Source organism: Nelusetta ayraudi, unplaced genomic scaffold (genome assembly GCF_046127955.1).
Source record: "Nelusetta ayraudi isolate G7.1 ecotype Tasmania unplaced genomic scaffold, CSIRO-AGI_Nayr_v1 ptg000008l, whole genome shotgun sequence".
Classification (NCBI taxonomy): Eukaryota; Metazoa; Chordata; class Actinopteri; order Tetraodontiformes; family Monacanthidae; genus Nelusetta; species Nelusetta ayraudi.
In genome coordinates this window covers 2,174,632-2,192,500 of record NW_027466058.1, presented here as the reverse complement: position 1 = coordinate 2,192,500, position 17,869 = coordinate 2,174,632, and the positions used below count along the sequence as shown (strand labels likewise).

Genomic DNA, 17,869 nt, shown 5'->3' with positions numbered 1-17,869 from the left:
GTTTTCAGTTTGATTTGGTAGATTTGGGTAATTTTTTAGCTATTCGGTTTCCATGTTATAATTTCAAATTCTTCAATAATTTTGTTTGGTCTGTGGGAAAATGTTCCTAATTTCTCAAGTAAACATATTACATAATTAAGGACTTAATGCACTTTCACATATTTGGGGTTAAAAAAAAAAAACTTTCTGTCAAACTAAATAAAAGCCCTGTTTTCTCTCAGGGTCCCTTCCACTGTGTGCTTTGGTCATGGCTCCGTCAGAGGTTTCAGAGGCCGCCGAGGAAGGAGGAAATGAAACAGCGAAATAGAGCCCACCTTTAATTATCATATAGGCTATAGATTGCTTTTTATAACAGACGGCATGTGTATTAAATAAACATATTTTTGAAAAAAAAAATAGTGCAGTGTGTAGCATTCATTTAGGGATTTTTATTTATTTATTTATTTTTTAAATAAGCAATGTTTCAGTTTCAGAGGTCTGGCATATGTGCAACAAATGGGATTTTGTTGATCATATGCCTTGACAAATACCAAAGCTTGTGAAGGAATGGCTGAAAGCTATGACTGGACTATACTGAAGGTATGTCTTTTTGTAAATAGCTGAACATTTTAGCAAAAAAGATAAAATATACGAGAAAAGTCAGAATTGACACATTAAACTTTAATAGCTGTATAAAACAACTTTCCACTCAGCGGTTATAAAATACACTGTACAATCATGTCTAAAGTGTGTCTCAGCAGTCAGTGCTTACTTATTTGACAGAACAAAATAGTGGCTGACTCTCATTTACATTTTGAAACCAAAACTTTTAATTTTCTCCGCCTGGATGAGTTCTGTGCAAAAACTTTTTTGTTGAGGTAAAAATATATAAATTTAAGCAAAATCTTTTTTTTTGTAGATGTTTGTTTAGGACATTAAAAAAAAAATCAAGTTTAAGAAGTAGTTAATTAATTAATTTTGTTTTTTTCTACTAGACTTTCAATTAATGAAAGCGTGAGAATATCTTTAGTGCACGGTTCTTCTCGTTATTAATATATAGCTCGGGAGATAGTTTGAGAGTTAGATATGTAATTTAGGATTTACCTCTGCTCTAAATAAAGTAGGATTTCTTATCAATGACCTGTAAATGGATGAATGGGTAAAACATGTTGGTGAACTCTTCGATGCAGCCTCAGTTTCCAGCCACTGCTGTGAGATAAAATATTGACCGAACCTATGATTGAAAGAGACGAGCAGCAGGACACGTCTAAAACCCCCGAAATGGAAACGCTTAAATTTGAACAAACTTCGATTTATTTTTTTCTTCTTAAACACCGCAAAATGAGAAAGTTAAAATTAAAAGACTGCAAAGTAAACCCGTTGTAAATGCTGAAGTACTATGATAGAAAATAAATAAAAAAGAAAAGGCCAAAAAAGGTTTAAACGTGCTTCTGTCCCGCTTTCCTCTCTGACGAACCCATTGATTTAAATTTAAGGCTACAACCTGCATACATTTGAGACAAAAAACCCCAACCAACATTATATATTTTTGAGATTTAGATACAAAATGCTTTTACGTACAATGTACTTTTGATTGGACCCACGTGATGGATGTTTTTTTTTTTTTTTTTTTTGTAGAGATAGTCATTTGATGCATAAAGGCTTTCTTTTTTGTTTGTTTGTTTGTTTGTTTGTTTTTAAGGCGGCTTTCCCCAAAACTTTTGGAAGTCATTGTTAACTAAGACAGGTAGTACATCCCATACGGTCCACTGAATAGTCCTGGGACGGGTAAAGCGGGCCGCGGTCCGTGCAGGGCCCCGTAGAGGGCCGGTGCGCCCATGGGTGCGGTGCTGAGGGGCAGCGGGAAGGCGAAGGCCGGCAGCAGCGGCTTGGCAGCCAGCTTGAGTTTCTCCAGCTCGGCCTCCTGCAGTCTCTTGGCCTTGGCCCTGCGGTTCTGAAACCAGATCTTCACCTGCGTCTCCGTGAGGCTGAGCGAGTTGGAGAACTCGGCCCTCTCCGCGATGGACAGGTACTGTTTCTGTCGGAACTTCCTCTCCAGGGAGAGCAGCTGAGAGGTCGTGAAGGGAGTTCTGGGTTTCCTGTTGTTCTTGTGTTTGCGCAGGTTGCACGCCGTCGGGCTGGGGAGTCCTGGAGGAGCATTTGGGGGGGAAAGAAACACACAATTAGAATAATAACCCGCATATAATGGGATTAATATAGATCTAACCACATGGGGTGGGAAAACCCCTTCCTCCTAAACAATTGTTTCCTGTTTGGCTACTTTTGACACAACACAGGTCAAAATTGTCCTCTGCGACTCAGTCTGCAGAAATTCCCAGAACAGGATGAGGCTGATGGAGAGTTGGAATAATAACAAGTATTGTTTCTTCACTCACTTGTCGGCGATGCGTAGGGAGTCGGACTCCAGTGGCTCATCTCCTTGTCGCTGAGGTCCACAGCCTCCACTTTGGCGGGGTACTGTCCCCTCGGCGACGCGCAGCCTCTCTCCTCCGCTGCGGCGACGACGCAGCGTGGCTCGCGCTCGGCGGCGCCCCTGACGCTCCTGCAGTCCGGCGTCCTGTCCGCTATGAGGGACTCCACGCTGAACGGCAGCTCCGCGCTCTTGCTCTTGCACCGTCTGTCGGACGACAAGTCCAGCTCATCGGTCCTCTTCAATGCGCGCTCCGCCGGTGACGGGGAGGTCTCCCTCGGTGCGGCCGAGGGCGGCGATCCTTGCGCAGGATTCATGACGCACGACTGAGGTGCCATACAACTAGTTTTCACACTGCGGCTCCCTCTCCGCTGCTGTCCTTGTTTTCACGTGTTCGGTGAGATGGGGGAGAAAAAAGAAAAAAAAACAACCTGCAGACGCGCAGCCCGCTCAGTCTCCGGCGTGGAGGTGCGTGGAAACCTCGGGTTGTTTTACGCACGGGCTCGCCTCTCCCTCAGCCATCAGAGAGGTCCCCCCGTCTTCGCTCGTCGCGCCACGCAGCCAATCAGCCCGTCTACGTCTCCACGTGACTCCTTTTAAAGGAACCCTGATAGGCCAGGCTGTTTATGATTGATGTCCGCCCTCCCTCCCCCCCCAATCCCCCAAAACATTTACCTAACAGCGGCGGCACATACCAGCAAACAGAGGCGGAGCGTACTACGGAAGAAAAAGAAGTTGAACCCCCAGCTGGGCTTTTACACCAGCACCACCTTCCGACGGATCGCAGGGCTTTAATTTTGCGCACAACACTTCGACCATCCACTGGTTATATAAGATTAGTGGTCTACATACGGTACATTCCTTAACCCACAGTTTCCCACCACCTCTATATGTCTTTGAGTTCAGTTTCATAGTCTGAAAGTTGGAATCTCTTTCACAGCACTCATTCTTTGTTTGGAGTCACTTTCTGGGAAAGATTTCGGGAGTGGTCACTTGCTAAACAACCAAACACAGCTGTCAGGCCGCTGTTTACCGCTGAAACAAAGATCTGAAATGTGAGCAGAATGAGTTTTGGCCGTAGGTGGATTACTAATGTTGCCTTGGATCAGCGCGCTACCGTAAATTTGTCATATTAAGGAGAATTTAGTGCCTGTGGTCTGTCAGTGAACTTGCCAGAAATGAACAAAGTCAACCTTTTATTTGTCTGGCTTGCTCCACTTTTTGGAAAGTGTGCGCTAAAAACAAACTGTTCTGGAAATACACCCCTCGTGATGTCACAGACGACAGTGACATTTCTCCCATGGCCCATAAAGACACACTGGCCAAGGTTTTGTTCCCTCCTTTTAAAATGTTTTTATTGTATAAAAAAAAGGGTGAAACAAACAGAGGGATGAATATTTCTGCAGATCTAGAGTTTCTTTTATTATGTCTTTCTGTGTTTTGTTTCCCCTCATATGCAAAAACAACAACAACAACAACAACAACATATACAACAACAACAACAACAACAACAACATATAAAGAGAGAGGGTCCTCATATACATTTTGTCCACTGTTGCCGGACCTGTTGCACTACCTTGGAGCTTATCTGGTGCTTGAGAGTATGCCAACAGTAACTTATCATTCTTTTTCATTAAAACCCAAACTCACACACACTCACACACATTCACACACTCACATAAATGCACACATCGAGGCGATCTAGGCGGTGATTTGCAGTGTGTTTTAGACGCCGGAGAGTTATTGTCTCTGTAAATTTCTATCTCCAGCCTTGTAATTACATTATCTATGGCTGTGCTTTCCCCATATTTCAACCCTATTGTGCTCATTGTCTGTAATCCCTCTGAGAGACAGTAAAGCCACAAATAATGTTGCCAAGGCCCCGTGAAGAGGCCCGTCCAAATTGGTCTTGTTTAGAGTCAACTCAAATCGTTTCCAGTGAAATCTGATGCGTTTGGGTTTTTCTTTTTTCTTTTTTGGAGTGTTTTTTTCTTTTCTAACTCTCATATAGGAGCTGTTGTTGGGGCCCTGCAGAAGCAGCACACCAACTTGACTTCAATAGGACAATTGGTTAAATGGAGTTAACTGTTTCTATCCCCGAGGTACATTTGGGCTTTGATCCTGCTGCGCCTGGCGCCTGTCTGCTCCCTCTCTCGCTCTCCTCGCTCCGTGTGACAGTGATGGATCGCCCGCGTAACCGCACGAGCTCTCAATGACTGTAATTTAGGTCCCGACAATATTACATTCTGCTCTACTCACTGCGAATATTACCACTCTCGCCCTCCTGACATACGAAACAGGATTTAGGCTTGTCTGTCGTGTTGTTACTCTCCCATTGTGTTATAATGAATGAGTAAGCGACACTTCCTCTCACCGGAGTTGCACGCACATGCCAGTCAACACCATCTGGTTGGAGATATGAAAATGCCCCCTTAGAGGAGTCCCACTGAGAGTGTTTTTTTTATGGGGGAAGTCGAAGGGCAGATATTTTTATTTTTATTTGAGGATTTTAGTGAGCCATGGTATTGTTAGCACCAAAGTGTGTCCCATTGCTGCTATTCATTGTGTTGAGGATGAACATTTCTGAAAGGCAGGTAGAAATAGGAGATACTTGCAAGTAAACAAAGATTGCAATTGCAATCTATTTGCATGTCATGATGCTGCTACATCTACACAATTGCTTTTCCTAAGTCGAAAAAAGTCCAATTAGCTGAATGTTTCCATGAACCTTTTAACCAAGATTTCTTTCTAAGGAGCCTTGAGGTCAGCAACGCACACCAATAATCAAGATTAGAATGCAAACTTCTGCTAAAGACAAACTTTAAGGGTGAGACTGGTAGGAATGGCACCGTGTTTGTCGGTATTTTGACAAAAGTCATAACCAAAGCCACTTTAAAAATCACTACCTAATGATGGATTCAGGAATTCACATGCAAATGCATTCCTTGGACAATACCCGTCTTGGTTAGCGAGCTGACGGAGGAGCTAAGAAGTCATTTGACTTGTTCATGATTGGAAAAAACATCTGATTCTGTTGGAGAATGTCAACATGCTGCATCTTCAGCTTAAGAAAAAAATGTCAGTTGTTTAATGCGAAATATCAAGTTCAGTAGAGATTTTTGTACAACCGTGCAGCATTCGACTCTCTGTGTTCTCTATGTCTCTCACTCTCTCTCTCTCTCTCTCTCTCTCTCACACACACACACACACACACACACACACACACTTCACCAAGCACTGCTAGATTGCCAACGTGTGGATTTGTTTAGGAGGTAATTGTGGTTTTTCCTCTGGAAACATGTTGAAGCAAGCTTTTTATATTTCATTTTTTTTTTTTTAAACTCTCTCTTTCATGGGAGTTGGCAGGGAATATGGGTATCCTAAGCAAACTTTGGGGAGGGGGCCGGAGTCGTGTGGGATAAACATTTATAAAACACACAGCGGGGAACTCGGCGGTGAAAGTGTATCGTCTTCAAAAGAGACGGGAGGCCTGCCCGGTGAAGCATAACAGAACATTATCCTGGTCTGAGTGGACCTGCCAACATCGCTGTGTCAAAATGTTAATGGATGTGAGAACTCCAAATTTCATTTCCATTTTTTAAGCCGCACTGTATGCGGTTTGTGCTCAGATTTGCAGAGGGAATAACATTGCATTTGATAAAATATCATGTATATATAAAACTGGTGTTTCATGCACACATGAGGATTTGTATTGGTCTCTCCTCTTCAAAGACAAGTGATTAAAGGAAATGTACACATTTAAAAATTAATATCATACAGGAGAGGAAAAAAACCTAATTCTTCTCACCCCTGTTTAATCCAATGTAAAAGACGATCACATTTACAATTTCATTCAGCCCCAGAGCCCCATCTAGTTACGATAACAAATGTATTTATAGATTTAAACCTTTTTTTTTTTTTTTTTTTTACCAAACATCAGCTGGTTTCTTGGAGATGTGCAGACATTCATTGTGTTAAAATTATTCTTAAAGTTCCAATGTTGGAATCATTTACAGATTTTTCTTAATAAACTCCAAACTAGAGTAGATTTGCACAATTAATGATACAAAAACCCCTTTGCAGACCTCCATAAAGCTCTGCATTTAGCCCTGTGTTTGTAGGCTCCCAACACTTTGATTGTCAACACATTGGGTACAACAAAAGGCATCGATCAAACAATCTCAGACATTCGAAATAACACCTTGGGTTTCCATGCCCTTTGTGACATCACAAGTTTTTGTTTCTTTAGAATTGTGTAATTTAGCACGCACTTTTTTTTTTTTTAAAGTGGTGTAAGCAAAAGTTGTTAAGATAATGTTCCCTCGTTTTGTGGTGTTCACCGACAAACGTTGCACGTCGCGGAAGTCTAAATTCTTCATCCATCTCAGTTTAAATCGGGCCCCATCTCGATGGCAGTTTCCGAGTCAAAGGATGGCGGCAGCCTGGGGTCTCCGGAGTGAAGGTGATCTGAGGAAGATCTGGTAAAGTTTAGAGTTTTAAAGGCAACTGAAACAGCATGGCAGCTTTGATTGGTTGTATCTTCTTTCCAGCCATGGGCACATTTTGTCATGTGAGCTGCTGTTGCTCTCTGTAAACACCAGTGGCCCGGGCTAACCCCTTCACTTGAAAAAGATGAGGTCAGTTACGACCCCCTGAACGTGTAACACACTTAAAACGCCTCTTGTTCCAACCTGCCTCAGGAGGTGTCGAGCAATCAGGGGATTAGTGGAGAAACAGTCCTGGGCTGCCATCCCTTCACAGTCACTTTGGGCGTTTACCCACTAGCCCTGTGCGGCTAGTGCCAGCCGTTCACGGTACGGAACAGCTCGGTTGAAAGGTATTTCCATAAGCCTGATCAGTACCTGAGCGTGGGCGGAGTCACGGTTGCAAGGTGAACCAAAGGTTTTATTGTGCCTCCCGTGTCCCCGAAACTATAGGATTCACTTTTTGTATTAACTGTGGTTTTGTTTTGTGCGAGACATTTTCGTAGGGCTTAGAATGATTTTGTTTAATACTGTTGACTTGTATCAAAACACTGTCCTAGAAGAGAAAATGTAGAGGCTGAAACGACAACCTGAGTCTCACAGTCGTTCATTATTAGACAAGAATATCCGCACAACTTAAGTCCACACAAAGCACAAAACAGCAACCTTGGAGATTTTTGTGGTGCTCGATATTTCTCGAGCATTGATTTTACACTTTCAATTCTGCTTCAAATTGGAGTGATGTCTTCAGTTTTAATCTGACCACCTCAGTTTCGACAGATCTACATCGTGGCGATTCATGGAAGAAATTGTGCTAGCTATGCAAGACGTTGGGTGCGGCGTGCCTTTAAAGTTCATACGGGCTTTCTACACACGTTCCTCTTGCACTACGGGTGGACATTATCAGGGCCCTACAATGGCAGCAAGTATGGATTTGAAGCAGGAAAGGCACAGGCTTCAGGGAGCATAAGAGTAAGCAATGATTAGTTCATCCGGCCAAACACCGCATGATCCAGACATGGTTGTCAGACTGTTGTTTCTAGACACTAAATACAACTGCTAGGTGCAGGCAGAGCCGTCCTTTAAGAGACGGCCAAAACGGAAGTCTTTGATTTGAAATGTAAGTGCCGATTTCCTAGTTGAGCCCTTGGCTTCACTGTCATATGTTTGCAGTCACATATAATGGTTGGTGACGGATTGTAGAATTTTTTTAATGAAAAATCAAGCAATATAATGTGTTCAAAGCCTGTCGGTGGGATCATGTCTCAGTAATTCCCCTCCTGAAGGGGGCACATTGTCCGTGCCCCTCACGGCGGACGACGCTCGAGACCTTTGTAATTACCTGATGGCTTGTTGATCGCTTAAGTGCTTTTCATGTATCGCCTATATGTTAGCATGGGTCGGCTGGTGGAGGGGAAGCCCTGACATGAGAGCGACGAGTGGAGAGCCATTGTGCCCATCGTGTGTTTTGTGTGTCGCATATTGAGCCTGGTGACAGCGGGCCGCGTTCCACATGGCGTCCGACAGAGACGAGGAGAGTGGCTGGCTGACGGGCGGCCGCCAGCGAGGCTTTTCCCCGCTGCGCCAGGTGCTAACAGGTGAACACAGAGATATTGTTGCTCGCATTGTTGCGGTCCGAGCGGGAGGGATGGAACCCGACACCCTCTGTGGACCCGTGGCGCGCCAGGGGTTGGGGCTAGCTCAGTGACAGCGCTGACAGCAGGGACGCTGGCATGATGGCCCTCACTCGGTGGTGGTGTTGTTGTACGCTGACCCAAGCAACAGAGGGAAACATGTCAAATTAGCAAAGGGCTGTTCTGCGATAGCTGTGACCTGACGGAAGTTTCCATGAGGCTTTAAATTAGATTAGATTAGATTAGATTAATCCACTTGTTACTGCAAGTTTTAGCCATGTAGTTATATCACTGGGATTTCTATTAGCACCACAGTCACCACTGGCTTGATGTGAGCTCCCTGTGGCTGGTTGCTGTAATGGCAGAGGTGGCAAAAGCATTCACATTCTGTACTTGTGTAAAAAAAAAAAAAAAAGATAATAAAAAAATAATAAAGTAAAAGTACTGATTCAGCTCCTTTACTTTTTGGCTTTTTCAACTTCAGCACAAGCAAATTGTAGTAAGAAATAGTTATAACCAATGAGCCATTATTGGATGTTTACACTTTTAATAACAATAACCAATGTTATTTTCCACATTTTTATTTTTCTCTGCACTGAAAACACACTGAACAGTGACCCCAAAACCAGGGTTCTCTAAAATAACCTCCCTCTAAAATATCATCCACAGCAGAGTTCAAATGGCTCCACTTCAAGCAACAACAACTATGATCATTTGTGAATTATTGTGAACAGAGTTTGTGTCCGATTAACACTTTTAAACACAAAAGGAATAAGCTTGTTTTTCCAATGTAAAAAGTACAGATATTTGTGTACAAATGTAGGAAGTAAAAAATATATAAGTAAACTACAGATACCTGAAAAATCTGCAAGTACAGTAACAAAGTATTTGTACTTGCCAAAGATTGTCAGAAGTGCAACAACAGCCTATTGTCCAATGAGAAAAGTCTCCAGTGCTGTCTTTTGTCCTTCTTTTGATGTAAAAATGTTGCCTAGTTTTAATGAAACTGCCACTGTAGAAGCATCAACCACAGTCTTTCTACAGCCTTTGCCAAAGTTAGAGGGCAGCAGTTAATTTCTGCTTTCATCGGAAGCTAATTGGTTATGAAATCCGGAAAACTGCTGCTGTTAGAGGGGTCGGCGAGATGGATGAGTGCGACTTCAGAGTGAAAAAGCGAGCAGTCCGGCTGCGCAAGGTCATGACAGCAGATGTAGGTGTTTGTTGGCGAGGGGGGGCGATGACGGCCGAGCGGCGGAGGGAGGTCACATGACTCTTTTGGGTGTTCGGCTCTCGCCACGCAGCGTCAGAGCCCGACTGCAAACCACAAACAGAGAGGCTCATAATAAGCGTCACAGTGTCTCAGTGTGGGACACAGAGGAGCCGATGTGTTCAGCCAGTCATGATTAAATCATCGCTATAAAAAGGTCGCCCCAGCATGCAGCAAGTACACTCCTGTCTTGTTCATTCCCATTCACAGTTTTACACTGGTTTCCATTTTTTTTATATATATACAGACTTAAAAATGAAGACACGTTGTTCTCAATATTTTAGACAATAAAGTGTGTTTAATGTCTTGCCATAAACTAAAATGAATGGAATGAGGTAGTTGATGTGTCATGTGTCATGCAAAAGAGGTCATGACCAACTAGATATAAAAGCAACGGGGGCTGTAAAGGTGCTGGTTGTTGTTTTGGAAACTGTTGATTTTCTAGTGAAAAAGTCAATTTCGATAGAAAATGCATCTTACTTTTATTTCCATTACTGCTTTGATAACTACATCCAACAACATGTCTTCTGTGCTTCATCCATGCAGTTCAAAAATCTGCGTCCACCCCAAAAATATATTTCTCGGGCAATTTGGGGTTATTGTTTGAAGTTATTTTTCTGTTCAGCCATATAAATATCCCCGTAATCTCCAGATTTCTGACGGCTTTCCAGAACCCCAGCGGTGACCTATCACACAGAGATTCAAAGGAGACATATTTCCGACGCCTTTAACTCCTCCCACCCTCCTCTAGTGTGCGACTCAGTCCGACTTCAAAAGATGTTCAGATGATAATGTCAAAGAGTTATAGTATCATCTTGTACTCGGGGCTTTGAAAGCGACGACCGCAGTGGAGCTGCAACTGGAACAAATTGGGGTTACATACCTCGCTTTGGGGCATTTTTTGGTGCTGGCTTGAGATGGTGGGAAGAGGCCTTTTTGGATGCGCTCATGAGCATTTTTTTAAAAGCCACTTTGGCTCCGAGCCATTCTGATGATCTGTCACACCTCAGACTTAACCTGTTGTGATCACCGCATGTCTAAATGCAGACCATACTGCTAATATTATTTATTTACTTATTTATTTATTTATTTAATTAAAGCACATTTAGGGCGCCAACCTTGCGCCTGTGTGAGAATGTGAGTGTGCGCCTGTGATCTCGGCACAGTGACAACCTGAACAAATATGCTGAGTTGATGTTCCTGGGGGTCACAATAGGTTCCACGTCGTCTCATGAAGCGGTGAAAGAGATGGGAGGACCCGGCGGAGGCCCCTGAATAAACAACCATTAAATTCTCCCTTTGCCTCTATGAGGAAACCCTTCAGACTTTGGGGGGGGGCGAGCGCTTTGGCAAACCAAAAAAAACAAAAAACAAAACACAAAACCAAACAGAGACGCGACCGAACGTATCGAGGGAAAGTGTTTCAAACAGAGGAGTCCACTTTTGGCTTCGCCGCGGGCGAATTGCGGGACAGCCGCACAAAGCCGGGTGAAGACGTGTGGAAGGCCAGGGAAGAGTGGAAGGGAAGGGGTGGTGGTGGTGGGGGCGACGGAGGAGAAGATGAAAGCTTTGTTGTGCCGATGCTTAATGAGCTGGAAAACACAATTGAACTTCTCTGACTGTGGAAATTGCTGTGAGGGCATCGTAAATTAGCGTCAGTGTGGGAGCTAGCCTGCTGACAGAAAAGGGGCCTTTGTGTGGCGAAGGCTTCTTCGCAGGGCCGCCCGGAGCCGCTCGCGGCCCAGCGGTGTCATGGCTTGATCCGGCACCACCGCCAGTCACGACAGGGAAGAGCGAGCTCGGCGCCCGGCGAGCTCCCGAGCTTGGGGATGGCCGTAGCTTTCGCTGCAGTCTCGCTTAGCTAGCCCGTCGCAGAGTTGCACTTGTGCTAGCCGTTGATCCGCCGCTGCTAGACTCAAACTTCGGCCGACGCAGCTTGTTTTCCGCAGCCCGTAATCCCTCTGTGCTGCTGATGAGGGAGAGGAAAAAATCCGAAGGGCCTGACTCGGCTCTAATATTTAGGCCACTCCAAAAAGGGTGACTCCTCATTCCGCCCGCGCAGGCTTGGCACATGCCTTCTGTTACTAAGTGGCTTCATATTGAAAGGCTCTGCGGCCGCTATTCTCTCTCCCGTCGGGTGCCAGCCTCTCTGCCCTGGCAGCTGCTGGGGCTTGAGAATAGGCCCATAGTTCCCCCTCTGCAGGTGAGCTGCGCAGCCAAAACGGGGCCCCTCAAAAGGCCCCCTTTCAGAGACTCAATAGGAAAGTGACTTTGGGGAGAGAGGAGCCGGGCGCACAATGGTCCCCTTCTCCGGACACAGAGGAGATGGAGATGAGCTATTGGGGTGCCGCTTTAGTGTTGATTATAGCCATGTCAGGGAGAGGTGATGAGAGGAGAGAGGGGAGAGGATGAGCCCCCCCCCCCCCCAATTCCCCACCACACCCCCACCCATGTAACTCTCTTGCAGAAGGCGTGGCTCCACCCAACCCTCTCCGCGACCCCCCCCCCTGCATTGTTTTTAGCTCAGCCGCTGCCGCGCAGGAGCGCTCTGTCGCCCGACTCACTGCCATACAATACATTTTTTTTCTACAGCCCCACATCCTGGGGTGACGAGGGCGACGTCTGACATCCGTCCCCGACATCAACTGCCCACCCCCCACCCACAACTCCGCTCAGAGCCACGTCCAACATCAAGCTAACTTGCTCTCACTTTGGCCCAAACGTCCAGGAGGATCCAGCCGTCGACTCCGCCCCCCTCTCACTTCCTTTTCACGGTTTCACTTTTTAAACTTTTAATATTTCTTGCAGCAGCAGCAACAGCCTGCACTGGCTTGGCAGCGCGGGGACGCGGAGGAAAAATAGAGAAGGGTCGCTGCCCTCTCGGTTGGTAGTTGTGGGCGTTTCCGCGCGATGTAAAGCAAAACCAGGGATGGAATGATAACGTGGCTGCATGGTCTGCGTTCCTCTGATTTTGGGTCACATCCAGAAATAAACCTCAGGGAGCAAAAGCTTCAAGACGAATCGTTAATTTACGCAGTCAAGCTTTGACTTGTATTGTAAAGTCTATTTTATACAGTTTTTCTCCCAGAATGTTGTTCATGTTTGAAACAAACGCCAACATCTTCATCTTTTTTTCTGTTCTTCTTTAACTGGAAAGTATTTCCCGCCTCCCGTGCCTCAAACAATATTGAAAGTAGACGTCCCTGAAATGGCTGCATGTGCAATCTGCTGCGAGAGGTAAATATTTTGATTGCCCCGTTCTCTGGGTTTGCTTAGGAAATTCTTTGTGACTAAACTATGTGGCAGTGTGAGGTGTCCAGGAGATTTCATGGGACATTTGAGCCAATGTGCCTTGCAAAACAGTGCAATGACTAAACATCCAGGCAGCAACTTAAAAAAAAAAATTAAAAAATCCAATGAGCAGCGCCGCTGCTGGACGTGAATGCTGCTAATTGTGATCCAACTGAGGTCCAAAATGAGAAATATTTCCACCCAGCGCTGTTGTGTTATTGTTTACATAACACATGAGATTTTAAACACTCGGCCGTCTGGGAGATTATGGAGCCTTTAGTTGTCTAATATAATTAGAGCGGGCAGAGAGATGCTATCAGTCGCTGTCTCATTTTTCCTTTCCGCCGCCTTCCTTCTCCTCCTCCTCTAATCAGTTCCACTCTGTTATTGCTGGCCCGGGGCTGTTTACCTCTTTGCTAAACTGCTTTCACAAGCAGGAGACCAAAGGCTGCTCAGATGTCCGTCAGACCCCGAGTCACTGTGCGGGTGACCCTCCGCCGCCACCACCACCACAGCCGCCGCCGCCGCTGTGGAACCAGCTCCCTGGCTGACCCGGTGTTCCCCGACACCTTTCTGGGACCAGTTCTTTTCTCCCCAACTCAGTTGACCATTTTTCAGAAAAGGTTAAGTGGTGCCGTCAGGAACCGACCCCCCCCCGAGCCAACCCCCCCCCCCCCCCCCCCCGATCGGCACGACCGACACTGTGAAATCCAGAAGAGGCATTTGTGCACGCGCTCCGAGGGGAGACATGCTCGTGAGCACCGCTGTGCTTCTTGTACTATTTGCTCTGCGGTTTTCCAGAAAAAAAAGAGCATTTCCTGCTGCGAGGCCAGCTGGGAGTGATTTAGTGACATTAGCAGAATCCCATTTCTGGCAAGCGTCTTTCCTCTGGGATAGGTTTATGATGCTGTGTAAACCAGTAATAATGTTACAGTGACCCTCTTTTGTGAGATTAAACCTTTGTTGGCCTGCTTGGGGCAGAATTCTTGTTGTTTCAGCGAAATCTGCAGGGAAACAGCGTCTCGGTTCACTCTCCCGTCCTTTGTTATTGTACATCCACGCAGTGCAACATACAGAATGTTGTAAATTGAACAGAAGTTGCTGCGCTCACTTCCTGAAATGAAAACAAAATCAAAGCCCAGCCTGCTGGGAAAGTTCCATCATGCCTGAACCGGCGGGGACAGACTGTGCTCCTCTCAGCTCCTCACTCGAGCACCTCATCTTTGTCTTTCTCTTCACCACTGGACCATATCATCACTCAGAGGCGGCTGCCTCCTCTTTGGTGGAAAAATAGCTTTGACTTCCAGCGAAACATTTTTGCCTGTTGTAGTAAGATGAAAAAAGTTAGACTTAATTATAGCAGTCACATAAATTAGATGAAGGTGATAGATAATTTGGCGTAGGCATAGGAAATGAGCATCTATAATCTTGTGTCTATAAATTACCAGGTTTTTTTAATGGAGCTAATACAACCCCAGTTTTTTTTAGATTTCACAGTTTTAGTAGGTAATTAATAAAGGAAATAACTGTAACATTAGCAGTAAACACTATTGTAACTGTGACCTTATTGCTGCAAGGAGTAAAATGGATGATATGCCGCAATAAATAATTATGATTATTATTATTCAGTATGTAATAATAATTACATACTGAATGTGATATATGTATATATATGTATATATACATATATATATGTACACATATGTATCATGGTCTCTGGTGGAAAAGAGTGAAATGATACAAACGATCACATTCATCAGCGCTGAGTCTGTGATTTTTCTCACCGTGACCAATCAACCATTAACTTCCTGTCAGTTGATCCCAAGCAGCTGATATCTTTGTATCAGTGCAAAGGTGAGAGAACAAAGTCACATTTCCTTGGCGGAAGCGCACCGAGGAGGCACATGTTTCTCCAATAAGGATGAAAGCGCTGCCCTCCTGTAACCAGATCTCTCTGTAGCGCTGCAGCTTTCCATCACGGAACAGCAGGATCTTCTTTTTTAACTCCGGCCGCATCAGGACAGATGGGGCTGTGACGTGCGTGGCCGCAATTTCGGGGGCCTTTAAGACAACGCGCGAGGATTTGTGGGGTCTCGCACAATGAGTTGTAAATGTAAAGAGCGAAAGAAGAACACGAGTAGGTGGAGAGGAGAGCGCGACACCTGTGCTCGCCGGCGCTCCCCCTTGGCCATCGCCGGCACCACTCACAGGATGCGGCCCCCCGCCGGGCGAACTGAGCCGACGACTCTGTGATGAATTCCGTGGTGCCGGGGGTCATGGGTCAGAGGTTAGGGGTACTCCAGCTGGCAACCAGGGCCGCAGTGGACTCCAGTGAGGAGGCATTCAGTAGCCAGAGCTGGAGGTGGGTCCACGGGGGGACGGGGCAATCATCTGCAGGGCGGAGGCCAGAGTCGTGTCTCCTTCTGTCTTGTTTGATGCACTCCGTCTTCAAAGCATTATTTCCTCCCCACCCCCGGCACAAGCTGCTGCTCTTCTCAGATGTTGGAATAGGCTCGTGTTATTATTTTTCTTTTAAAAACAACAACACGTGAGCATCTTAAAGGTCCATTGTGTAAAATTTGGCTTGATTTATGGTTTTTATATTGGTAAAAGCTTAAATACTGCCCTTAAATACATTGATACAAGTATATACTCGCAGCACAATAAAAGTCATTTGGTGTTCTCATATATAAAAGAATATACAAAGAGCAAGGAGGGTCCTGCTATTAGTCAGCTGCAATCTTGCACCGCCATTTTTTTAAGGAAGCCCACCTACCAATATGAAACGCGCTATCAAGCGGGCAACATTAAGCACCGGGCTTCCTTAAACATTTTACACACTGGACCTACAAGAAATATATCTGAAAGTAAAGTTAGAGTTACTGTTTGAGCAAACTTGTCCTTTTCTTCAGTTTTGCAATTTGTTTGATGCACTAGGAATAAAGTCAGACGTAACACGTTATTGCGCGCACTTGAAAAATCCCATACTATAATTGTTTTCAGGAAGAAACACACACACACAAAAAAAAGCTCCAGCACATAGCCATCCCCTCCCTCTGTTTACAGCCTGTACAGGAAAAATGCCTCGGTTTAAGCTTCCTGCTCAAACCGATGCCTTTTTTATACTTTCCATGTGTCGAGTATGGGATAAAAAATAAGGGGGGCTGCAAGGTGGTCTCAGCGGGTATAGGGATGTTGTCGCTAGCCCTGGAGAGGCATCAGTTCCCTTTGGGACACTGTTTTCTGACAGAGTTGAAACATGTTATTGCTTAAAGTGACAGAGGTGAAATTGTTTTTGCGCAATATGAAATCCTTTAGCTGACATCAGGATGCAGTTTGGTGTTGGCTGGGCAAAAAGGTGACTGCGGCTGCTGTTTTCAAGCATTGACAAATGCCTAATGCTCAAGTGTCAACAGTTCCCCCCCCATCCCCCCTACCACTTTTCATCTGTTAAAATGCGACTCTCATTAAACAATTACAGCATACTTCCCTATTCTATCAAGCAGCGACCATGATTAAAATAATAAGACGGGAACGGGTTCTTGCAGCTGCGGCGAATGTGCATCAGATGTCAAGTTCCTCCACTCCTCAGCCCTTCTAATTAACGAAGCACATGTGCCAAGTGTTGGCACACACGACGAGACTGTTTCATTTCGCCATTTTCCAAAACATTAGTTCTCCTCGAGTGGAAAAAAGTGTTTAATGAGAAGCGTCCAAAACACAGTAAATAGCCATTAAACTTACTTTAACTGCTCCCATATGTTTACCGAGTTTATGAGGGGTGTGATTGAGGAACGATAGGGGTGTGTGCATGTGTGTGTGTGTGTGTGTTTGTGTGTGTGTGAAAGAGAAGGATGGAGAGACCACCTGAGCATTCAGCCTCATTTACACGCCTGAAGTTTTAGCTCGGTCGTCACAAACTCCCGAAGCAGTGTGTGAGCAGCCACACACTCATCCTCACATGAGGCGCTCTCCGACAAAGAGCCTCCCAGTTTTCACTCGTCAGTTAGATAACAGGCGCCCAGACTGACTTTCTCCCCCCTTTAGCTCCCTCCTCTTTTTCTTCTTCCTCTTCTTCTTGTCATCAGGGTTATTGTTGCATAGAGAGCTGTCTCGGGGCATTACCTGTGGAGCCAGATATCCAGGCGGCTCCAGGGGGCCCCAGACTGGCTGGCTCATCGCGCCCCTCATTTTACCCCTCCTTTCCTTAAAAAAAAAAAAAAAAAAATTCAACCTGTTCATTTGGGAGACATTTCATAAGCGCGGGGCTGTGCGCCACGAGCTGCTGGGAGGCTGCGTGCGACCGTCGGAGCGGACGGCTAATTCGTCTCTGCGGCTGAGGCTGACAGCTCGGCCGAGGCTGCGTCACAACATTAAGTGCTCGCCTCTTCCATGGAGGTCTTGACACAGCCCCCCACCCCTCCACCCCCCCCCCCCCCTCAGCCCTGTAATTCGTGCGGTTAGACTCCAGCCATGAGATGTCTAATGTGTGTTTAATGGGTGTTGGTGGAGCATCAATTAAGTTAATTGTAGATCATTGAGTTAATTTTAGTTATTTAGAAAACCCCAGCTTTCCTAAACGTTGTAAGTGCGTGTGTGTGTGAGAGAGTATGTCTGTGTGAGCGTGTGTGTGTGTGTGGAGATGGGGTATGACGGAAGACTGGGAGTAAAGACAAAGGGATGGTTAGCCTCAAATACAGCCCTGCTCTCTGGGATGACCTTTATGGGATGCGCTGATAGTAATGACGGTGATGGCGAGGTTTTGGCCGATGATGATTGTTTT

At 45.5% G+C, this 17,869-nt stretch overlaps 2 protein-coding genes across 3 annotated transcripts in view; one reads left to right on the top strand and one right to left on the bottom strand.

The window, feature by feature from the left end:
* The window catches only part of znf511 (zinc finger protein 511), a 3,228-nt gene extending 2,459 nt beyond the window's left edge, over nt 1-769 (top strand). For both annotated transcript variants that reach the window (XM_076018660.1, XM_076018659.1), the window contains one exon: nt 222-769. In XM_076018660.1, coding sequence (XP_075874775.1) covers nt 222-294 — 73 coding nt within the window. In that variant the 3' untranslated portion in view covers nt 295-769. The remainder of the gene's footprint in view (nt 1-221) is intronic.
* An 896-nt stretch (nt 770-1,665) lies between these two features.
* msx3 (muscle segment homeobox 3) lies at nt 1,666-2,964 on the bottom strand. Its single transcript, XM_076018661.1, has 2 exons — nt 2,376-2,964; nt 1,666-2,127 (listed from the first exon to the last, which is right to left on the bottom strand). Exons 1-2 carry the CDS (start codon nt 2,746-2,748, stop codon nt 1,718-1,720), a joined length of 783 nt encoding a protein of 260 aa, XP_075874776.1. The 5' UTR covers nt 2,749-2,964; the 3' UTR covers nt 1,666-1,717.
* Nucleotides 2,965-17,869: the final 14,905 nt, after the last annotated feature.